Source organism: Pleurodeles waltl, chromosome 1_1 (assembly GCF_031143425.1).
Source record: "Pleurodeles waltl isolate 20211129_DDA chromosome 1_1, aPleWal1.hap1.20221129, whole genome shotgun sequence".
NCBI classification, from domain to species: domain Eukaryota; kingdom Metazoa; phylum Chordata; class Amphibia; order Caudata; family Salamandridae; genus Pleurodeles; species Pleurodeles waltl.
The window spans coordinates 968,454,604-968,480,039 of record NC_090436.1 but is presented as its reverse complement, the minus strand read 5'-3'; the positions used below and the strand labels follow the sequence as shown (position 1 = coordinate 968,480,039).

General features: G+C 46.7%; 1 protein-coding gene across 2 annotated transcripts in view; it reads left to right on the top strand.

The window, feature by feature from the left end:
• The window catches only part of DAPP1 (dual adaptor of phosphotyrosine and 3-phosphoinositides 1), a 198,299-nt gene that overhangs the window by 140,062 nt on the left and 32,801 nt on the right, over positions 1 to 25,436 (top strand). For both annotated transcript variants that reach the window (XM_069230233.1, XM_069230234.1), the window contains one exon: positions 11,624 to 11,671. In XM_069230233.1, the coding sequence (XP_069086334.1) occupies positions 11,624 to 11,671 (48 nt within the window). The remainder of the gene's footprint in view (positions 1 to 11,623; positions 11,672 to 25,436) is intronic.

The following is a 25,436-nucleotide window of genomic DNA, read 5'->3' as shown; positions in this document are numbered from 1 at the left end:
TGGAAATAAATTGTGGGCCCTATATTTAGGAAATAATTTCGGGGGTAGTCTCTTCCCCTTCTTCCAATTGTCATGATTCAATCAGGCGAAGACATTGCTATATGAGGGATTCAAAAGTGTCTAGGAAACTATAGCGCAGTAATGATCTTCAAAAACTATAGTAGAATAATGAGCTACAAGAAACATAATGAGGGTATTTGGTGTATGTAATAATTCACTTAACCGAGTACCGACAATGTTAAGAAAACGGATCACCAAACTTTTTATTACATGAATGGAATCTGCTTTCTGTATCAGCAGTGTTTCTGGGGTTTTCGTAGTGTAATGGTCCACCATATATGTGAACACTTAATTCGCTGAACCCCCTTGCCACGCGCATTTTCCAGAAACAAAGAGCAAATGTATCTTGAAAGTCTTGTGGTCTGATGCATTCCCTTGCTGCACCGGAATGGTGTACTTTTGCCACAGAGGTCCAGTATCTGGTGCTTATGATTGTAAAATCATTGTGTTAAGCAAATGGGAACCAAAGCAGAGCTTGAAAGCTGAGGACCTGTGAATTCTGTACCGTAGGCTAGTTAGGGCCAACGCAGCATGTTGTGGAGATGTCCAGATGAACGAGAGGGTAATTGGGAGCGCCGCAGAAGGTTTCCTTCTAAAACCATGAGCGCAAGCACTGTATTGTTTAGACCTCCTCATTTTCCTGTGGGGGGGGTGGACCCTAAGCTACATTTGAGAAGCGTAACAATGCTGTTACATCGAACATTTAGGACCTCCTCACTCCCTTAAAAGTGATGTGGGACCTCTGAGACGGTAATTATCCTTGCGGTATGTGATGTTACTCATAAACCTGATTTAGGCCATTACTTTTGTTACAGAAAAAGAATCGAATAATCTGATGATAGTTCAAGACGTAACAATGGACAGTGGTAGTAAGCAGAGAGTCGGTGTGGCAATGGCTGGGTTCTTAGGGACTTAGGTTATTTAAGAAAGTGTAGTGTTGCTTGGTGTTCTAATAAGAGGTGTACTGCAAGCACTTCTCTGAATAGCAAGAGGGAGGATGAGGAGGAGGATTTTCAACAGTGTTAGTACCTTCACAGTGTAGTGCATAACGAGAAATCTCGGCTGCATATTTTCCTACTGCATCATGAACCTCAAAGCCTGACGCTTTGTGTATCAGTTAGGGCAGTGTTTTAGCCAACATAACATTTTATATGATGAGGCTTGTACAGGCAATCAAAACAGATCAATATAAGACTGAATTATCATTGTCGTTTAAAGCCTGGTACTGTGTGGCAGACACTTTTTATGGGCTACAGAGATACACCAGAAAAGCAAGATACTATATTGTCTTTGCCCGTATGCTACCAGACCAGCTTGGACAGTTGAAGAAAAGTCTGCTTGTCTGAAGAAAGGTTTAATCTATGCAACAGTGAAAGCTGGGACCAGTAACTGTATTTACTAAGCTATGTGGGATTTGAAAGAGAAAAGGCTGTCATTGTAGAACCTGGGATAATTAGTGTACAGTGTATTATGTGAATTCTTCAAGTTCCATTATTAACAGCTATAACTAGATTTGCTGCTCATTTGAGGTTTTTGAGACAATGGGATTCACCTTTAAGTATGATTTAGACATCAAGGAATAGATGATAATACCTATATGCATGGATGCCATCAGTGGTTTTGTGAATGGGCGATCCATGATTAGCAGAGTGGACCCATAAGGGTTCTATGTAGCAATAGAATGCTGCTGGTGAGCAGTTGAAAGCCATAGGTGACTGGGAGTGATGGGTGTCTGCAGGAGTCCATTTGGATAATTCTGATTGCTTAGGAAGGATCAGGGGGTGTGGAGCAGTGCCTGGAGGTTCATGTTGTTGAAAGCTATAGATGTGTCTAGTGGTACTAAGAGAAAAGTCACATCTATCGTATATGCATGGAGCTTCCATCAGCATTCTGATGATGGCATTTTCCATTCTGCAGGGTGACCTGACACCAACCTCTGGGAAGGGTCATTGGGTGAGGGGGGTTGTTTACTTTAGAGAGAATGGTTATGTTTTCTTCGTTGATGAGTGACTTCAAAATGGTAGATGGGAAGAGGTTGTTGTCATCAGCGGTTGCATTTAGTGGGGGGCGTGGCCTGCAGCCGATGCAGCAGCACACTTAGTGTGGCGCTCCGGGGCCGCGAACCGGTCCCGAACAGTATAAAACGGGCAAATAATGCCTGATTACAAATTAGACTAAAGGTCCAGAAATCGGAACACCGGCAGAATACGAAGATACCAAAGCGAAACTGAGCGGTGGAGGAAATCGGGAGAAAATTTGCCATGTCTTGGCCGGCTCTCTCTGCGGCCGCATAGATCCAAGATGGCGGCCACACCCAAATGACACCGCGACCGGGGAAGATGAGGTGAAGAGCGGAAACCGGGACCTCTGCTGGGTCAATGATCCTGGAAAAAGCCCCCCGCTAATAGCGGACCTCTTACTGGTAGCTGACGGCGGAAACAAGGCACGGTGAGAGCGCGACCCAGCGACATAAGAGTGCGACTGAAGAATGTAGGGGCCCTAACAATTGAGGGGAAGTGGAGGGCAACCCACCCCCCCAACAAGAGGCACGAAGGCAGAGGAGGGACGCGGGTGGTGGAAGCACCCCGAACAGCGAAAGGAACACTGGCAGAGATTCAAGAGGATCCTGAGAGTCTAGATAAAACTGACCACGCTCAGAAAACGCTTCACTCCTCTGGAAAAGAGGGTAATACTGACTGCACAATCAATACCAGAGGGCTCACTGGCGAAGCCAAAACAATATCCCTGCTGTTTCTTGCCCTCATCTGCCTGGACCCATAGGCTGTTTTCTCTTTCCTGCTAGGCCGCAACCCACAGAACCGTAACAAGCTGGAGGGAAAAACGGATTGTAACCAGCTTTTACAAATGACCTGAAATCCGCGACTTTTGAGGGGGATGGAGAGCACCGGAACCAGCCAGGGGAACGACCAGGTTATGCCATCTAGAGGTGGAACACAATAAATTGCATGAACAAACCTATCTATACCCCGGCCTGAACCCAAAAAACTAGAGGAACACCATAAAGATGGCGCCGCTTCCTCCAGACCGCTTGAACAATCCCAATCTGCAGGCCCACAAAAAAACCAGGAACTACAGGTGACCACCTTAGATACCGTTCTCCTCGCCATTAGGGAATCCCGCGAGGCACTTGAAAGTAAAATAGACAACCTAACAATTGACTTCACACTACTGCGAGATGACCACCGGAGATTGGCTGAAAGAGTAGGAACGAACAAAAAAAATATCACACTGGTGGCCACAACGCAGAAATCCACATCTTCAGAGCTTCAGGAACTCACATCGAGGATCAAAGTACTAGAAACAAGGGCGGAAGATGCTGAAAACAGGGCCCGGCGGAGTAACATCAGACTAGTTGGTATACCAGAGGAAGCAGAATCATCGGCAGTCAACATGGAGGTTTTCCTAGAGCAGTGGCTTAGAAGCGCAGTGGCGCCTGAAGGCCTTTCGGCTTTTTTTGCGGTGGAGAGGGCCCACAGAGTACCCAGCAGAACACCACCTGGAACCAGACCGAGAATAATAGTGGCAAAACTATTACATTATAAAGACAGTGACCACATACTAACTCAATCTCAACTGAGAGGTGAGGTCCTGTATGAGAATCAGAGAATCATGATATTTCCTGATTTCACCAGAGGAACGCAAGCACAAAGGGCCTCCTTCAATGAACCTAAGCGGGTCCTACGTGAGAATAATATAAAATACGCGATGATCTTCCCGGCCAAGCTTAGAGTAGAATACAACAAGACAACGCACTTCTTTCTATCTCCGCAAGCAGTGGAAGACTGGCTGGAAAACCTGGACTTGCCCAAACAGGCCCCCAACCCTCGAGCCCTCCGCGCGCCCGGAAGAAAACGCAGTAGACCTAGGAAACAGATTACTGAGGCAGCACCCCCAAGACATCAGTCATTGCAGGAGAGGAGAGAGGCCATAAACACAGCAGCAACTCTGAGCGGAGGAACCCCTCCGCTATCCCCCGCCTCAGGCGTTGTCTCGGATATCGAATCGGGCGGTGAGGGGTCCTCGAGGTCCTCGCAAGACACCCTTGTCAGCCTACCCCCAGTGACTCCGAGAACAGCAGATGAGATTATCTGAAATCTCCCAAGAACATTGATCTGAGCTTGTACGAGACTATTACATAACTTAGGCGAAAGAAACTATGAAACTGAACTTAACGAAACCTCTACAATGCACTTTACTGGGCAGCTGAAGTAGCACAGATGGGCCCAGGGAACGGCCCGGGGCAACAGCTCTCGGCCTTTGACACGCAACCCACCTATAGGACATTAACTAAGACTGTTAATATGGTTTGGACGGGGAGAGTTCTTGATACCGGTCCTGGGAAGGGGAGTTGGGAACTGAGTTAGTTTAATTAGTTTTTGGAGTACTAAATGCACAAATGGGCAATGATCCAAGCAATTCTCGATTTCTTTTAAGTAAACCTAACTTAGCATTAGGGTTCCAAACGTTGCAACAAGAATACAGGCACGGGCCATGTCATACCAGCAATATAGACCATGACTACACAATATAAAATTATAACATGGAATGTTAGAGGCCTAAATAACATGTCTAAAAGGTACAAAGTGAATAATTACCTTAAACGAAGGGGTGTTCACATAGCTATCTTACAAGAAACGCACCTAATAGAACAAGAAGTTAATGCCCTGAAAAAAAGATGGAGAGGACAAATCTTTGCCACTACTTACTCAGCGTTTGCAAGGGGAGTGTTATTATGGGTCCGCCCCGGGGTACCCCTCCAGGTGCTGCACAAGATCATAGACAAGGACAGGAGGTATGTAATAATAGCAGGGAGATTAGAAGGAACGGAGATAGCCATTAGTGGAATATACACTCCAAACCAAGATCAAGAGAAATTCCTCGACAAAATATCACGGGACATAGGCCCACTCATGGCGGGCCCCAAGATAATCGGGGGTGACTTTAATTGCATAGCTAACATTGAATTGGATAGGTCACACCCACCTCTCCCAAAATCACCAATTTGCAAAACTGCCTTACTATTAAAAAATTGGCAACTACAATGGCACCTCAAAGACTGCTGGAGACAACTCAACCCACACATCAGAGATTACTCATACTATTCAGCGGTACATGCCTTACATGTTAGGCTGGACACCCTCTTGGTGTCGCCAGAAGTGCACAACACGGTGATGACAACCGAATATCTCAGTCGCACCATATCAGATCACAATCCCCTGATGCTCTCATTAGCCTGGAGTGGATAAAGACCCTCAATACCTACCTGCCGTCTAAGGGTGGATGCCCTGGAAGACGAGGCATTTAAACAAATCCTGCATAAAAACATTGAAGACTTCTTCAAACAAAATGCAGGAACTGCCTCCTCCAGATCCACTGAATGGGAAACGTTCAAAGTAGTCACTAGGGGTCAATGCATTAGTGAAAATATGGGAGTCCGGAAAGTTTTAGAAATAGAACTCAGGCAGCTTGAAGACACCCTTATAGATCTCGAGCGTAATCACCCTACACAACCTGTCCCCTTTACTAATCGAAACTAGAAATAAGATAACTGAGGCGAATATTAGACTGTCTTGCTTTGATTATAAGCACTATTTGAGCAGGCAGCATGCGGAGGGGGATAAGTCGGGTGCCCTTTTAGCCTGGCTCGCCAGTCCCCATACACAACAAACGGTTGTGGTGGAGATTGAAGACACCCCAGGTAATAATGTTTACGGACAAAGGGAGATAAACACAAGCTTCCTTAACTATTATTCAGCATTGTATGCACCCCCTGTTGATAAAATAACTGAGACGCAGTTGCGGGAGTTGGAAGCCCTCGCACTTCCTAAGTTGGGAGCCGAGGAATGCGAGACACTGGCGAAACCTATTTCAATTGCAGAAATCAAATCAGCAATTCAAGGCATGGCGAGGGGCAAAGTACCGGGAGCGGACGGACTCCCAGTAGAGTTTTATCTTAGTTTCCAGGACTTACTAGCTCCTCAACTCTGTATACTGTACGCAGAAGCATGGAATAATAATAATTTACCTCGGTCGACCTCTGAGGCCATAATGATTCCATTATTGAAACCCGATAAACCCCCCCCAACGATGTCCGATCGTACCGCCCATTATCCATGCTCAACCTTGATTACAAAATACTTAGCAGAGTGTTAGCTGATAGGCTACTACCCTATATGACCTCACTGATCCATCGAGATCAATCCGGCTTTATTCCCTCACGTAGCACTGCACAAAATATTAGATGCCTACTCTCAATCCTTCACAACATACCACTAGCTACACCACATGCAGCAATCATATCAGTGGACATCAAAAAAGCCTTTGATAGCTTGAGGTGGGACTATTTGGAACAGGTAATGCTACAGATGGGACTCGGAGAAGGCTTCGTCCGTTGGACGAAACTTCTATATACCAATCCCACAGCACGAGTACGAACGGGTCGTAATGTATCTGACCCTTTTCCCATAGTTAGAGGCACCAGACAGGGCTGTCCTCGATCACCTCTTCTTTTCGCGATAGCAGTAGAACCACTAGCTCAAATGGCCAGAACCAGAGGCTTCTATGAGGGTATTTTGATTAATCACTGGACACATCATATTGCTCTTTACGCAGACATCATGCTAATTTTTCTTGAAAACTTGGAAGTGGGGCTACCTGGAGCAATGGATATGTTAGAAACATACGGAGTAACATCCGGTCTCCGCATTAATTGGAAAAAATCCTCTATCTTCCCAGCAATTAAAAATACCAAAGAACACACAGATACCAGAGGACTGCCTTGGACCCCGCATACATTTAAATATTTAGGAGTTAATATATACCACACCACAGAAGACCTGTTGGAGGGGAACATACATAGAACACTTAGAGGGATCCGGGCAAGTATGCAGTTCTGGAAGACACTCCCTCTGACAGTCTCTGGGAGCGTCGCCCTGCTTAAAATGATAGTTTTGCTCAGACTGCTCTACTATTTTTCTACTATTCCAATTTTAATTTCAAAAATTGTATTAAAAAACATAGAATCCATGGTCACGAGCTTTATTTGGGGAACGAGTAGACATAGAATAGCGTTGCACACTCTCCAGAGACCTACCACTGAGGGGGGCATGGCAGCCCCAGACCTCGAGATCTACTACTGGGCAGGCCAATTCCAATGGTTGGCAAAATTAATTACAGAACCCCCAATGCCTAAAAACTTGCAGATTCCGCTGAACGGCCCACTATCACAAATCCTGGGCATCTTACTGAACCCCAAAAGGCAGAAACTGCCTCTTCCTATGGAGTGGGAACCAACCAGACATTGCTGGGAGCAGTACCTAAAGCGCCCCCGCACTGCGACACCATACGCACCTGAGGCCCCCATAACATGCCTGGCACACTTCATGGGAAACCATATAATAATAGGCATAGCTAAACTAAAGGCATATAATATTACAAAATTGGGCGACCTGTTCAGTAATGGGAGACTATGTACCTACGCAGAATTACAAGAACAGTTTGCCCTTCCACCAGGAATGTTCCTCCTTCATAGTGCAATAACTAGAGCTATTAATAAAAAATGGAGAGCGGGCACACTAGAACCATCTACTCATGAGGGTTGCAACCTTATATGCTCAATTGGGCAACAAAAAGGAGTGATTTCAGGTATTTATAAATCCCTGCTGAACAGCACATGTCTACCCCTAAACAAGCTTAAAACCAAGTGGCAGACAGAGCTGGAGACTATCATTGACGACGAACAATGGACCTGGATAACCTCCCATATATACACAGTGTTCGAGAAACGCAAGATTTAAATTAATAAATTTGTACATATACCACAGAGCCTACCTAACTCCTCTAATGATAACTAAAATGTATGGTGCGACTAACTCATGCTGCCCTCGTTGTAATGAACCAGCAGCAGGGCTACTGCACATGTTATGGAGCTGTCCTCTGCTGGAAGACTACTGGGTAGTGATCTTTAGGAAAATTTCCTCTTGCACTGGGAGAACATTGCCCTCCTCTCCAATAGTGGCAGTATTGGGAGGTTTTGCCCGCCCCTCGGCTCACAGAATAGCGTACAAGTTCATTGACCTTGCCTTGATTCTGGCTAGAAGAGAGATAACCTCACACTGGAAGAACGCGAAGGGCCCACAAGTGACTAGGTGGCAAAACACAGTGGAAAAATCGGCAGAGGCCGAGGGAACAGTGCTGAGGAAAGAAACTATACAAGGGCAAAGGCCCATCGAAAATGTTACACAATGGAATGCGATCCTGGAGAGTCTAAGAACTGCTGATGCCCCCTTATCAGAAGAAGAGAACACCACTTCGGAATCTGAAACCGAACAGTCACCTACACCTTTAACCTAGAACACTGTGCGTTTGTGAAGTATGTTTTGAATTCGAGAATTGCAGAACTAGGATCCGATATAGATGAATCTTGTGCAAGATGGGGGGAGGAGGGAATTTACACAATGTTGGGGGTTTTCTTTCTTTCTAAACAACATTACATTACTGAGTGTATGTTATTGCACTATTATAAAAGCAATAAAAGATATCATTAAAAACGAAAATCAGAGGTTGCATTTAGAGACATGGTTGGAATATCAGCGTTTTGGGTATGTCCTCAGTGTGTGGGAGGAGAAATAGGAATGCAAATCCTAGATTCAATGTGTTTTGGAAATGCTTGATTTTCCTAATGATCACTGTGTCGATGGTGATCTTTAATAATGGAGTGTGGCTGAAGTGGGCTTTGGACTGTGTTGACTCTTTCTTCTGTATTTGGGTTTACTTTTTCTTTTCTTAGAAACTGTGCTTTTGGGATACAATTACTTTAGGATAGGTGTTTTCTCAATGTACGTTAGCAATGTTTTTCAGTAATCTGCCTGACTGTCTTTTGTGAAATCTTTTCACCAGTGTAGAGATAGCCCGTTTTGCAGATTGTCCAGGTACTGAAATGAGTCCATAGATGGAACATATCTTTCTTCACTGACACTACGACCTGCAACTCCAGTGCTGGTTTTTGGCCCATTGCAGTTTTAGGTCATCTCAGATTCCAAGGTTTTCCATATTTGTAAAATGGCAGGCAAAGTGGTCCAAAGAGGATGGCAAGCTATAGTGATGTCAAAGTACTTGACTCGATTGGCAATGAGAACATGTTTTGGAGGTGTTGAGTTTTAAGCTGTTGGTGCGCATTCATGTGTCACTGGTGGTCAGTACTCAAAAACAGCGCCTGCCAATTGTGATAAGGTACCAAGTCTGAATGTAATATGTATAGTCCTGACTTGGAAACCCAAAAGACGTAATTGTAGTTGACTAGGGGCCAGATTTACAAGGCCCTTGCACCACCTGAGTGTCAATTTTTGTGGAGCTCCGGTGACCCTGTACACTGCGCCACATTTATTGGGTGGAGTCAAGCCACTTTTTGTGGCTTAATACCACCTTGTAAATATGGGCCCCTCCGACACAGTTCTCTGAGACTGAGGGGCGTGTAATAGGTGTTGCTGTGGGCATTCCACCACAACATCCATTGCTTTTGACGCTGCCCCAGATTCACAAGTCTGAAATCTGTGTCAGCATCAAAAACTAACAGCACCCCAGAAGTGGCATTAGCATGGCACATAGAGGAGGAATACTTTTATTCCTCCTCTTTTTACTTTTTCCATGTGTGCTGCATTATGCAGCATACATAGAAAGAGCAAAAGGCCATGAATGATTGTTTATGTGCAGGAAGGTGTACCTTCCTGCACATAAACAGTCGTTCAAAAATGACGATTAGGTACGTCTATGTGTGCTGCACTTTGCAGCACACATAGAAATGCCAAATTGCCATTGTAGATTGTTTATGTGCAGGAAGGAACACCTTCCTGCAAATAAACAATCAGTCCCCTCAACGCAGATACCCTTGCACTATGGTGCAAGGATACCTGTGTTGGCAGCTAAATGTAGCGTTGGCGCAGGGGGGAACACAGGAGTGTGCCGTATTTTAATAAACACAGCACATCACGCTGCAACACTTTTTAGTAAACCTAGCCCTTGATGTTTTTGTGGTATTTAGCATTGTTCTAGGATGGTGGATCATTGGCAGATGAGACTAGGCTGAATCGTGATATTCCCAACTCCTCATGTGGTGAAACACTGCAATAGTTTGTTTACAGGTGTAACCTATCCGTTCTATGAGGTGGTCAAACGCCACACAGAGTTTTACAGGATGGTTGTATCTCCTTCACCTCGTTTGCTGCAATCCCAGACACGCACTCTTAAGCGAAAATTCTGCCTCCTTGGAGCGGTGACACACAGTAGTAGGTGTAGAGTAGCGTAGCCTTCCCTTGGTGCTCTGAAAGATGGAGGACGTATGCTCTAGAGAGCAATATGCCGTTCCCTAGCGTGACGACATAATTGAGAGGCTAAAAGGATAATATTACCTACCCCTTGGAAGTATACTTGGGTACTCGGAAAAAGCTCATTTTACAAATGGAGGGCTCTTCACACATTGTGTGGTGCAACATTGTCGAGGCATATCTTGGAGAGCTGCATGCCTGGCACCTGCTGAGGCGAGACAGTGCCACCATCTCGAGCTGCTGAACATGATGTATATTTTCCTAATAATACTCCGAGGCCGCTACTTTACCATACGTGTTTTGGCCTCTTTGTCAAGGTTTGTTTTAGAGTAGAATACACGTTCTCTGCTCACACAGCCAGATATAATGTTTCAGTTTACGTTGACAACAGACATTGTTGACATGTATCTGTCCTTGCTCCAGCTGTATAAATAGATCTCCTTGCTTAAACTGCTGTTGGGAATAATATCTACTGCTCAAAATGGGATTTGCGACAGGCGCTATTAAATGAATCGAGGGACATGCGTCTGGGCAGTGAAAAACAGGTGTTCTTGGAAAGGCGTCTCATACATACGGGGAGCGCGAAAAAACACGTAGGGGCCTAGACACAAAGGAATTTTGAAATAGGTAAAATAGCACACCAGCATCACTCTTTTATGGATTCTTATATGGCTTCGCCACTTTGCCCCCAAAACACCCAAATTGGGAATAAAATAAGAATATTCAAGGAATATTTATAATCGATTAGTACTCATAAAACGGGCGGTGTCGAAAAGGAAGCAGGACATTTTTCGGGCTAGTTCACAAAGGCATGTAAGAGTATGTAAAAGAGTACTCCAATAGTATTAACCCCTGTACTTTTACATGCTTTTGTGAATCGACCCCTGAGTTGCGGCCAGTGTCCAGGCTGCACTCTGCTTACCCTGAACCTATGACTAGGGAAAACCATAGTTTAGATCAAAACAATTTGTGGGAAATATCATAGAACAATACCATCTGTTAAGCAACCACCATGCCACCCTTGTGTCCCACTGCCTGCAGTTTGAAAAGGGACAGTTTTTGCATTGTAATTTTTGCAAAAGCATGCCTATGCTTAAGCATTTTTAAGACAATTAGAAAAGGGGCACACGAGCTATAATTAGTGGGAATTAGGTAGCATGCTTGGACACAAAATAATTGAAGCCTTCCTCTAACATGATTGATTTTTTTTCTCTCTACAGCTCGGTACAAAAGAAGGATATCTCATAAAGCAAGGTGGACGGGTGAAGGTATGTTTCAAAGTGTGCATGTTTAAGACACACCATGTTAATTGTGTTATTGAGAGTGCATATAGACAGCCTTTACCGGTGCCCTGGTTTTAGAGCAGGTTGGCAGAGCAGATTGGTACTGCTGTAAAAAAGGGCACAGTTTGGTGCCCAGAATTAACTGCAACTCACTTAGGGACAGATTGTAACTACAGGTATCAACACCTCCCAAGACTGGCAACAGAAAGATGAAATTGATGAAAACAAGATGGAGCAGATTCACAACGGAAACCTCACTTTTCTGTGCTGCCCTAAAATGGTCATTTATACAAATGACCATCACTTTTCTGGTCTGCGCTGCCCTAAAATGGTCATTATACAAATATCAAAATATCTACAATGCATTTTGGAAGCAACTGGCCTGATACGTAAGCAAAGTGCACAAAAACGGGCTTATAAATAGCTGCACAAATAGGGGCGTTTTTTTTCTATTGCGGTCTGGTCCAGGAGTGGTGTAGCTCATATTTACAAAGTGATGAACTGCATTTGGGCTAGTAGGGATTGGTTCGAAGCTTCTATCGTGTGTGTCAATTCTGACCAGTTGACATTTAAGTGCAGTTCGCAGATGGTGGTGGATCCTCCACAATTGGTCTAGTGACTCACAGCAGTCATGACGGATCCTTTTTGTGAAGGAGGATGTATTAAACTCTCGACCAATTCACCTGTACCTCCAGAAGCCATTCACCATTAATTAGTTCCCTTTCAGGCCCTGATTATGAAGTAAGTGCTAAATTCCGGCACCTGCCAAACAGGAGTTTAAGCAGGCATCACATTTCCGGGTTATGGTTAAATAAGGCATTGGGGTAAATACTCCTTCCCTAGTAAGGAGTATTTTCCAGTTGTGATAATAAGCGTGCCCCTGCATTTTACAAAGCAGATTTCGCAGTCAAATCAGCTGGCAAAATGTACCAGGCTCTGATCATCTGGCAAAACAACTGAATTTGGTGTGGTAAATAGTGGTTTGCCATGTTATGCCTCATTTTTTCTTTGGCAAACACCCGCAGGTAATGTATTTAGCAGAATCAGTACCTCCACTCTCTATTCTGACCAGTTTGCAATCCGTGCGTTATTGTATAAGTTTGCCTTGCACAGTGTCATAGTGACTCCTGTCCAGTCAAGCTGGATTAAGGTTTACTTGTAGGCAGTCCGTATTAGCCCAGTATTAGGCCTAACGAAAATATCAAGGGGCATATTTATACTCTGTTTGCGCCTAATGTGCGTCAAAAAGTTTGACACACATTCAGCGCAAACCGTGCACCATATTTAAACTTTGACGCCCGAGCCCGCGGACGTCAAAATTCCTCCATGTGCGTCATTTTTTGGATGCGGGAAACTGCCTTGCATTAATGACATGCAAGGCTGGTGTTCCCACCCAAAAAATGACTTTAAGGCCTGTGCGCCTTATTTATACTCCTGTGTCATTTTGACGCACAGGAGAGGGCAGGCCTTAAAAAACGGCGCACCGCCTGATGTGCACCGCTTTTTAATGCCTGGGTGAGGGCAGGCGTTAAGGGACCTGTGGGCTCGCTTCCATGGTCTCTGACCAAGGAAGGAGTCCAGAGGTGCCCTTCCCTGCCCTCAGGGACACCCCCTGCCAGCCTCGCCCACCCCAGGAGGACACCCATGGATGGGGGGACCCATCCCAGGTAAGTACAGGTAAGTTGAGGTAAGTATTTGTTTTTTTAAGTGGCATAGGGGGACTAATTTGGGCCCCCCCTACATGCCACTGTGCTCAATGACCATGCCCAGGGGACAGAAGTACCCTGGGCATGGTCATTGGACAAGGGGGCATGACTCCTGTCTTTGCTAAGACAGGAGTCATTTCAATAGCGGTTGTGCGTCAAAAAATGGTGCAAGTCCGGTTTGAGGCAAATTTTTTGCCTCAAACCTGACTTGCACCATTTTTTGACGCACAACCCCATTTTCCCCTATGCCGGCGCTGCCTGGTTTGAGTCATTTTTTTTTACTCTGACCAGTCCGCAGCGCCGGCTAACGTCATTCCTTAAATAAGGTGCCCACATAGTGCATAGGAATGGCGTTAGCCGGCGGTAAAATTTTTGACGCAAGCCAGCGCCAGCGCTGGTTTGCCTCAAAAAGTATAAATATGGGCCCAAAGGTTTACAAGGCCAACAGTATTCACAATCCTGAATTATTACATGGATGATTCCTAAAGGAACATGTCACAGTATTTGCCTGTACATTGACCTGTTCCTATTTTTAACACAAAAATGTAATAAAATTTAGAAAGCCTAAAATATATAAAATCCCAAAACATCCATGTGAAATAAGCTTGTAAAAGCTAATTATTTAACTTTGACAGAGCGTGACGCTGCACCAAATTTGGCAGTGCCATGCTCTGTCATTTTCAAAATGCAGAGATATGCGTGTTAACAAGAATATGGTGCACCCCTGTGTTTCCCCCTGCACCTATGCTAAATTAGCTGCCTATAGCCAATGCAGCCACCCTTGCGCGAAGGTGAAAGGATGGCTGCGTTACCGAGGAGATGGTTTTGGTGCAGAAAGGGACACCTTCCTGCACAAAAACAATCTTTAATGGCAATTTGCTCTTTCTATGTGTGCTGCAAAATGCAGCACACATAGAGCAAAAACAAGGAGAAATGAAAGCATTTCTTCTTGTTGCACCATGCTAACGCCACCCCTGGGGTGGCATTAAATTTTGGCGCTGCCTCCGGTTTACAAAAACTCATAAATCTGGGGCAGCATCAAAATGCAATGAGTGTTGCTGTGGCACGCCCACAGCAACACGCATTGCACTCCTCTTCCAAGCAAAGTGCTGTGTGTGAAGGGCCCGTATTTGCAAGGTGGCGTTAAGCCACAAAAAGTGACTTAACGCCACCTTGCCAATACGCAGCGGTGCATAGTGCCACCAGAGGATCATTCAAAGTGACGCTCCAGTGACGATATGGCCTTGTAAATCTGGCCCATTGTTTTTTGTGGTTTATAACTTGCACATACCCATTATCTGCCATGGTGAGAGTGTGACCTACTGACCTTTCTTGTGGAAGCTTCTGCTGTTCCAAGGTGTTGCTGGTTATTTCTTCCTGATTATGGCCATTTAGGGGATTGTGCAGGTAAAATGTGGGACTACAGTTTGTTGTTCAAGATGTGGAAGTCCCCTTTTTTGTGTCTCTGCTTACTGCTTCAGGAAGGCTCGTGGCAGCCAGGTTCCAAAAACTCACATTTCATTGTCCCCATGAGTTGGATGCTTCTGTTTAGAGACAGACCCACTACTACCTGCTGTGACAAAAATAATCTTAAACAAAGGTTGCGTTTGGAGAGCAGCCTGAGAAGGACACATGAAAGAGAACTACCCTGACTCAAGTATGAGCCGGGAGATCCACCCTACTCAGATCCATGTTCTTCATGACCAAAAAAGGGAGTGCTCTACAGAATGCTCGTGGAATTGCTGTGTAACCCAGGTTTTGTGTCTGCCTGATAGACAGTCTCCCAGAGGTAAAGGGATATCATCTTAAGTCTGTACTTTCTGCTGGAGAGAGCTGAGGATATGCCTGATGCTTAGAAACCTGCCTACGTGTGACAGAGGGATGGAGTGTGCCTGACTCTGAAGGAAAAGTCCAGCATGTTTAAATGATGTGGAAAAACCATAGCTGACAGAGTAAAACCAGGATCAGTCCACATCATGAGGGGATCCTCTGGTCTTTCAATGCATTTCTTGACCATCAATTGGCTAAAAGACCGTATCAGGCTAGGCCTTACCCATTGTCCACAACATCCATGAACTATGGGACACAGCTGCAGCTCGCTGCTGGGCCTCTGATTGGTCATTGAGGCTACACCTGCATCCCCCTGTTGGACACCAGATCAACTTAAGGAGGAGCAAACATCACCTCACTATTGCACGCCAGATTGAATTGAGAGGCCACAAATGCACCTCAACATTGGAAGACTGATCAGCCCGGGGAGCTGTACTGGTAGACCAATAAAGAGCCCCTCTCCAGTCAGAGAGACTACTCATAGAGATGTACCTCCAGACCAGCCTTCTAAACAGATGCATCCGTCTGCCATCGTTGTAGCTTTCCCTCCTTCAAGAGCTACCCATATGGCCCATATAGACAAGGCCATGCCTGCCGTCCAAACTGTAGGGGTGGTGTACAAGTATCTTGAAGCTCCCCCAGTTGCTGCTGATCGGAGGCATGCTTGAAGAAAGTGTACATCCTGGCCTTGTGATTTGCTGCCTGCCTGATACAACAGTCAAGAATGTGTGATTTTATCTGTCCCCTAGGGGGCTGACTGAGATTATCTGCACTGTGCCTAATATCTGTGTCTGCCACCAGTATTGGGTGTTGTAGTAACTTGTCTGTTGGTTGAATCTAGAGTTCTGAGCTTTTCACCCCCACACTATCTCCCTCAGAAGCCTTGGACTGTTCACCTTCGCTACCATGAAAGTCATATGCAGAAAAAGTTGTACTTGGCACAGTTTGCATACTTGTAACAGGACAGACCCCAGTACAAGAGTAAAAAGTTACCTCAACTACGATGATTGGGGCCCAGTATCACCTCTGTCTGCTCTGTGGTTCCCCAAACAGGGCCTGACATATGGTCTCTTCCAGTAGTAGCACAGAAGCAATTCCAGAGTGGGTCTTCTGGTAGTCTAATCATGAGATGCACATCTTCGGGTCTCTGAGAACCTGCATACTACGGGAAACTCCCTGAACCACGACTCTGTAACAACGAAGTTGTGGACAACGAAAGCGGAACAACGCTTTTGTTAACCGCAACTTCGTTGTTTTGTGCCTTAACCACGCATGTGCTGAACCACGCACATGCGTGGTTAAGGCACAGAAGAAGGGAGTCGGCTGAGGACAACACGATGAGTCTGGTAAGTTGGGCTGTTTTAGGGGCTGGGGGGTTCGGGGTATTTTTAGTTTTAGGGGCGGGGGTGGGGGGTTGCGGTTTTAGTTTTAGGGGCGGGTGGGGGTTGGGGTATTTTTAGTTTTGGGGGTCAGGGTGGTTTAGGGGAGGGGGGTAGGGTTATTTTTTGTTTTAGGGGCGGTTTAGGTTTAGGGGCGGGGAAGGGGGGTCGGGGTATTTTTAGTTTTAGGGGCGCGGTGGGGGGGTCGAGGTTTTTTTAGTTTTAGGGAAGGGGGCGTCGGGCGGTTTAGGGGCGGGGAGGGATATTTTTCGTTTTACGGGTGGGGTGGGGGGTCGACTTATTTTTAGTTTTAGGGGTGGGGGTCAGGCAGTTTAGGTTTGGGGAGGGGTATTTTTAGTTTTAGGGGCAAGGGTGGGGGGTCAGGGGGGTTTAGGGGAGGGGGGTCGGGTTATTTTTTCTTTTAGGGGTGGTTTAGGGGAGGGAGGGGAGGGGTATTTTTAGTTTTAGGGGCGGGGTGGGAGGTCAAGGTATTTTTATTTTTAGGGGAGGGATGTCGGGCAGTTTAGGTTTAGGGGCGGGGAGGGGTATTTTTAGTTTTAGGGGCGGGTGGGGGGTCGAGGTATTTTTAGTTTTGGGGTGGGGGTCGGGCGGTTTAGGTTTGGGGGAGGGGTATTTTTAGTTTTAGGGGTGGGGTTGGGCGGTTTAGGTTTGGGGAGGGGTATTTTTTAGTTTTAGGGGCGGGTGGGGGGTCGGGTATTGGGGTTGTTTTAGGGGTGGGGGTTGGGTGGTTTTAGGTTTTAGGGGTGGGTTGGGGGGCCGGGTAATTTTAGGGGCTGGGTGTGGGGTTGAGGGGGGTTTAGGTTTTAGGGGTGGGGCTCAGGGTAGTTTTAGGGGCGGGTGTTAGGTGGTTTTAGGTTTTAGGGGTGGGGGTTGGGGTAGTTTAGGTTTTAGGGACGGAGTGGGGGTTGGGGTTGTTTTAGGGGTGGTTTTAGGTTTTAGGGGTGGGTTGGGGGGTCGGATAATTTTAGGGGCAGGGTGGGGGGATTGAGGGGGTTTAGGTTTTAGGGGTGGGGGTTGGGGTGGTTTTAGGGGTGGGTTGGGGGGTCAGGTAATTTTAGGGGTGGGGTGGGGGGGTTGGGGGGGGTTTAGGTTTTAGGGGCGGGGTGGGGGCTCGGGTAGTTTTAGGGGTGGGGTGGTTTTAGGTTTTAGGGGTGGGGGTTGGGGTACTTTAAGTTTCAGGGATGGGGTGGGGGTTGGGGTTGTTTTAGGTTTTAGGGGCAGGGTGGGGGTTGCGGTAATTTTCGGGGCAGGGTGGGGGGTTGGGGTCCTTTTAGGGGCAAGGGTGGGGGGTTGGTGTGGTTTTAGGGGAGGGGGTGGGGGGCCGGGTAATTTTAGGGGCTGGGTGTGGGGTTGAGGGGGGGTTTAGGTTTTAGGGGTGGGGGTTGGGGTAGTTTAGGTTTTAGGGACGGAGTGGGGGTTGGGGTTGTTTTAGGGGTGGTTTTAGGGGTGGGTTCGGGGGATCGGATAATTTTAGGGGCAGGGTGGGGGGATTGAGGGGGTTTAGGTTTTAGGGGTGGGGTTGGGGTGGTTTTAGGGGTGGGTTGGGGGGGTCAGGTTATTTTAGGGGTGGGGTGGGGGGTTGGGGGGGTTTAGGTTTAAGGGGCGGGGTGGGGGCTCGGGTAGTTTTAGTGGTGGGGTGGTTTTAGGTTTTAGGGGTTGGGGTACTTTAGGTTTCAGGGATGGGGTGGGGGTTGGGGTTGTTTTAGGTTTTAGGGGCAGGGTGGGGGTTGCGGTAATTTTAGTGGCAGGGTGGGGGGTTGGGGTCCTTTTAGGGGCAAGGGTGGGGGGTTGGTGTGGTTTTAGGGGAGGGGGAGGGAGGGTCGCGGTAATTTTTAGGGGTGGGGGCCCAGGGGGGACGCATGCTGGAACCATGCATGCCTATCACTAATGCCTTTACCAGGAATGCCTTTACAATGAAAAATCGTTGTTAAGGCATTCGTGGTAAAGACATTAGTGGTAACAACGTGGTCGTTGTTCAGGCATGCGTTGTTCCAACATGCGTTGTTCCAACATGCGTTGTTCCGACATACATTCCAAACTACTCTCCCTCTAAACAGCACCATACTACTTTAAATAGACTCTAAAGATTGCAAAACAGTGTTGGATTGAATGCTTGAATTAATCCCGGCCACTGATAATTACCCGGGCTGCATCCCAATCCATTATTATTTTGCGCACCGTGCCACCTCACCTTGGACCAAGCTTTATGCAAGCAGAACACAAGCAACCCAGCTCTGGCTCTGCCCATGTTATGGGCTTGTCTGCTGAGTATAGGTTGGTTCTAGTGAGACAGTGTGCATGGAACCCACATCTGGGCATATCCATCCCACTTAGGGCAACATTCTAAAGTATAGAAAAGTGATGGCTGAAATGCTTCAATTGGCTGAGCTGCAATCATTTTTGTATACTTTAGATGGAATCTCTGCCCAGGCACACCAATTAATATAAGGTCTCTCACATCTGACAGTATTCAGTTCACCTATCCATACTCAAAAATGTTGCATGCTCCAACAAACCAGCTGATAACTTGCAAGTGCAGTTCAAGTTTCTTTTGGTACTTGGCATTATGGGCCTTAGAGTTCTTGCATTTTTGGTCAAAATAGCATTTCTAGCATTGCTGAAATCATTCACAACATGAAGAAATAAAGAAATGTGATGGGTAAAATGCTGGAATTAATCATAAACACTGGATTTGCTTGAAGTGACATTCTATTTCATTGTTTTGCGCATTGTGGTTGTAACATAGCCAGAGTTCTGTGAGCTTTAGTACAAGCAAAGAAAATGGGCTCACCAAACCTTTGTTTGATAGCAAGAGACTGCCATACACCCATGGAGTCTGGTGCCTTTACCCCTGCTGCACCATCATTAACTGCACTCTTATACTTTGCCATTGAGGCATGGACCAACCATTTGAAAATCTATCTAGGGCCCATATCCAAAGTTTGAAGTCCAACCTGATGTGCTGTACCATGGCCCATAAGAGCAGGAGTACCTGCAACCCCAGAGGCATTATGGCCTTATTGAGCCTCAATGTTGAGGTGCAGCTTGACTGCTGGTTGCACAGTGAGCTGCAGAGTCCACGCCTGTAGATACTTTTTCATTCAAGATTGACTCTCAGAGAAGAAAAATAACTGACTACCACTTGATTGGATTAGTGTACGTGATGGTTGGTCATAGTATACCAGAGCAAGAGCTCAAAATAATGGATTCCCTGAAGCCTTTAACTAGGATAAACATGGAGCAGCCCCTATCTGATAATGTAAAGAATTTCAACCAATTCCAAGAAATAATCAAAGGTGGCAAAGTGAAAGCACAGTCCAACACAGCTTAGCATTCTGAACCAAAGGGTGTCTGCATCCATCACACATTTGAATGGGGATGGGCATTGAGGATAAAGAAGATCTGGAAACAAATGTTGATCTCTACTGAAAGGCGAGTGAAGTTTAGCTAGAACTCCTAGAATCAAGGACCAGAAGACTCTGGAATCTCAGGAGCACTGTAATGTAAGTTGTGCCCAACTTTTCTGTTTAGTTAAAATCAGGGAGATATTGTAGCACAGGAGAGGCAACAGTCATAAGAAATCCGTTTAACGTAGCCAAGAGTGTGGGAAGCTGCGCCTTAGGAGAAACTAAAATACTCAGGGGCATATTTAAGAGCCCCCTAGAGACACCAGAGCGTCACTTTTTAGTGATTCTCCGGTGGCGCTATGCACTGCACTGTATTTGCAAGGTGGCGTTAAGCCACTTTTTGTGGCTTAACGCCACCTTGTAAATACAGGCCCTTCACATGCAGCACTTTGCGTGGAACGGGCGTGCAATGGGTGTTGCTGTGGGCATGCCACAGCAACACCCACTGCATTTTGATGCTCCCCCAGATTTACGAACTTTCATAAACCTGAGGCAGCGCCAAAATCTAATGCCACCCCAGGGGTCGAATTAGCATGATGCAACAAAGAGAGATGCTTTCATTTGCTCTTTCTATGTGTGCTGCATTTTGCAGTACACATAGAAAGAGCAAACTGCCATTTAAGATTGTTTTGTGCAAGAAGGTGTTGCTTCCTGCACAAAAGCAGTCTTCCCTTCAACAAAGCCATCCTTGCACAAGGGTGCAAGGGTTGCCGCATTGGCGCACGGGAGTAAATACAGCGCCGGCGCAGGGGGAAACACAGGAGTGCGCAGTATTCTTTTAACACAGCGCATCCCTGAGTTTTGAAAATGACGGTACGCGACAAAGCCAAATTTGGCGCAGTGCCTCGCACCGTAATTTTGTAAAAAATCTGGCCCTCAGGGTGGAACTTCACAAATGGAACAATACCACCCAGATAACAATATTTCCCAGTTAGGCAGAGTGATGAACTGCTATTTTAGGCATCAGGAAAGTTGCCTCGTATGTTGCCAAAAAGAGCAAGCTTCTCGTGTTTGTGTATTACACTGGAACATCATGTTCTGTATGGCGCATGCTGTCCTCACAGAAAACCTGGACTCCTGAGTAAAAGCGTTCAATTTGAAAATAAACCCTTTGAAGAGATCATTAAAAATACAACATTTCTAAAAGAACTGAAAGTGTTAGGGTGTAGCCAGGGTATGGCCAGAAACTGAAGCCCATATAATTGGAATCCTAAAACAGGCTCTTTTTGTGCACCCTGCGGGCACCTACCCATTTTTTTGTTGTAAAACTTGTGGCCAAACTGCACAAATTTCGAATGTCAGAATGGGGGTAACCAGTGCTTAATTTGTGCTTGTTGTTTACGGTGCTGAGCACCGGCACTTATTTTTGAGGGCCGGCGCTTATTCTTCTGCCTCAAGCATTTGCTGCGAACAAAAGACACTGAAGGTAAAGACGGAGGAAGAGAAAAAACAAAAAGCGTTACAATGAGAGAAAGCAGAAACCTGACAGAGTGAACTGAAGGGGCAGGGAGTGGCTTTAAATGGAATGAAGAGGCCCTAGATGGCTTCAGGATTCCGCTGCCTCAGTATTCCATGTTTGCACATTTAATTGCCACAGCCGCTTGTTTAAAAGGTGAGCTTTGAGCACCGGCACCTTGTTATTTACAAATTAAGCACTGGGGGCAACAAATGCTGTTAGTGTGTTATACACTATTCAGACACCTGCAAAGATGTGGTGTTTGTGCACCTGATAAATACCACTTTTTAAGGTATCAGGATTTTGCTGTGTGCACATTACCATCTGGATTGGTGGGACATACAATATGAGGGCCAGAGGAAGGCCTTGAGCTGCTTGCGTTTAATAGTCTGGTTGTCTCTTTTTGCCACACTGCAACGGGTTACTGACAACTTTGTTGACACACTTGATGCACCATCCATGTACTGCTGTCCTCTTGTATCTAACATATGTGCTTTCCATAGCCGTTGTGATATTTGCAGTGTTTCAAAACGCTAGCACTGCACAAAACACCTGAAGCCAATAAAGCTATGGAGCAAACAAGAAACACTGGACGATGTATTTTGAAAATAACCTGATTCATACAGAGAAGGCCTCCCTGATGGAGAGTACAAGGGGGGCGCAATTAGGCAATTCATTTGTATGTGGTAGGAAAGAAAACATCTGAACGAGCGTTTGGAAGCATAGGCCCATATTTTGGGGATTTTTGCCACACGGCAGCGCAGCAAGTCACCTTGCTGCGCTGTCCTTAGTCAAAGGGAAAAGGCAAGAATGCCCTGTATCTATGGAATACGGTGCAGTCCTGTCCTTCCCCCCCCTGCACTGGTGCCATTTCGGCAGCCTAGCGTGAATGCAGGCACCCACGCACCTTGGTGCAGGTGTGCCTGCGTTGCATTCAAGATTGTTTTTATCCAGGAAGGACCACCTTCCTGCCCGAAGACAACTCTGGGAGGCCTTACACATAGAAAGAAGAAAAAAAGAGGAGCAACAATTATATTTCTCCTCGTTGCACCTACTCTGTGGGGGTGGGGGGGGTGGGGTAACATTTTGGGGCACCCCCAGGTTTACAAGGTCTTGTAAATCTGAGGATGCATCAAAATCCATGAGTGGGAACACCCACCCACCGCAACGCCAGTGTGTGAGAAAGTAGCCTCTTTCTAGCCTTGTTACCCCCACTTTTGGCCTGTTTGTGAGTGTATGTCAGGGTGTTTTCACTGTCTCACTGGGATCCTGCTAGCCAGGGCCCAGTGCTCATAGTGAAAACCCTATGTTTTCAGTATGTTTGTTATGTGTCACTGGGACCCTGCTAGTCAGGACCCCAGTGCTCATAAGTTGTGGCCTATATGTGTGTGTTCCCTGTGTGGTGCCTAACTGTCTCACTGAGGCTCTGCTAACCAGAACCTCAGTGGTTATGCTCTCTCTGTAAAAATTGTCACTAACAGGCTAGTGACCAATTTTACCAATTGACATTGGCTTACTGGAACACCCTTATAATTCCCTAGTATATGGTACTGAGGTACCCAGGGTATTGGGGTTCCAGGAGATCCCTATGGGCTGCAGCATTTCTTTTGCCATCCATAGGGAGCTCTGACAATTCTTACACAGGCCTGCCACTGCAGCCTGAGTGAAATAACGTCCACGTTATTTCACAGCCATTTTACACTGCACTTAAGTAACTTATAAGTCACCCATATGTCTAACCTTTACCTGGTAAAGGTTGGTGCAAAGTTACTTAGTGTGAGGGCACCCTGGCACTAGCCAAGGTGCCCCCACATTGTTCAGAGCCAATTCCCTGAACTTTGTGAGTGCGGGGACACCATTACACGCGTGCACTACATATAGGTCACTACCTATATGTAGCTTCACAATGGTAACTCCGAATATGGCCATGTAACATGTCTAAGATCCTGGCATTGTTGGTACAATTCCATGATCCCAGTGGTCTGTAGCACAGACCCTGGTACTGCCAAACTGCCTTTCCTGGGGTTTCACTGCAGCTGCTGCTGCTGCCAACCCGTCAGACAGGTTTCTGCCCCCCTGGGGTCAAGCCAGGCTTGTCCCAGGATGGCAGAACAAAGGACTTCCTCTGAGAGAGGGTGTTACACCCTCTCCCTTTGGAAAATGGTGTGAAGGCAGGGGAGGAGTAGCCTCCCCCAGCCTCTGGAAATGCTTTCTTGGGCACAGATGTGCCCAATTCTGCATAAGCCAGTCTACACCGGTTCAGGGACCCCTTAGCCCCTGCTCTGGCGCGAAACTGGACAAAGGAAAGGGGAGAGACCACTCCCCTGACCTGCACCTCCCCTGGGAGGTGTCCAGAGCTCCTCCAGTGTGCTCCAGACCTCTGCCATCTTGGAAACAGAGGTGCTGCCAGCACACTGGACTGCTCTGAGTGGCCAGTGCCACCAGGTGACGTCAGAGACTCCTTCTGATAGGCTCCTTCAGGTGTTAGTAGCCTATCCTCTCTCCTAAGTAGCCAAACCCTCTTTTCTGGCTATTTAGCGTCTCTGTCTCTGGGGAAATTTTAGATAACGAATGCATGAGCTCAGCCGAGTTCCTCTGCATCTCTCTCTTCACCTTCTGATAAGGAATCGACTGCTGACCGCGCTGGAAGCCTGCAAACCTGCAACATAGTAGCAAAGACGACTACTGCAACTCTGTAACGCTGATCCTGCCACCTTCTCGACTGTTTTCCTGCTTGTGCATGCTGTGGGGGTAGCCTGCCTCCTCTCTGCACCAGAAGCTCCGAAGAAATCTCCCGTGGGTCGACGGAATCTTCCCCCTGCAACCGCAGGCACCAAAAAGCTGCATTACCGGTCCCTTGGGTCTCCTCTCAGCACGACGAGCGAGGTCCCTCGAATCCAGCGACTCTGTCCAAGTGACCCCCACAGTCCAGTGACTCTTCAGTCCAAGTTTGGTGGAGGTAAGTCCTTGCCTCACCTCGCTGGGCTGCATTGCTGGGAACCGCGACTTTGCAGCTACTCCGGCCCCTGTGCACTTCCGGCGGAAATCCTTTGTGCACAGCCAAGCCTGGGTCCACGGCACTCTAACCTGCATTGCACGACTTTCTAAGTTGGTCTCCGGCGACGTGGGACTCCTTTGTGCAACTTCGGCGAGCACCGTTTCACGCATCCTTGTAGTGCCTGTTTCTGGCACTTCTCCGGGTGCTACCGGCTTCAGAGAGGGCTCCTTGTCTTGCTCGACGTCCCCTCTCTCTGCTGGTCCAATTTGCGACCTCCTGGTCCCTCCTGGGCCTCAGCAGCGTCCAAAAACGCTAACCGCACAATTTGCAGCTAGCAAGGCTTGTTAGCGTCCTTTCGGCGGGAAAACACTTCTGCACGACTCTCCAAGGCGAGAGGGATCCGTCCACCAAAGGGGAAGTCTCTAGCCCTTTTCGTTCCTGCAGAAACCTCAGCTTCTTCTGTCCAGTAGAAGCTTCTTTGCACCCGCAGCTGGCATTTCCTGGGCATCTGCCCATCTCCGACTTACTTGTGACTTTTGGACTTGGTCCCCTTGTTCCACAGGTACCCTAGATTGGAAATCCACAGTTGTTGCATTGTTGGTTGGTGTCTTTCCTGCATTATTCCTCTATCACGACTCTTTGTCTTTTGGGGAACTTCAGTGCACTTTGCACTCACTTTTCAGGGTCTTGGGGAGGGCTAATTTTCTAACTCTCACTATTTTCTAATAGTCCCAGCGACCCTCTACAAGGTCACATAGGTTTGGGGTCCATTCGTGGTTCACATTCCACTTTTGGAGTATATGGTTTGTGTTGCCCCTATCCCTATGTGTCCCCATTGCATCCTATTGTAACTATACATTGTTTGCACTGTTTTCTAAGACTATACTGCATATTTTTGGTATTGTGTACATATAACTTGTGTATAATTGCTATCCTCATACTGAGGGTACTCA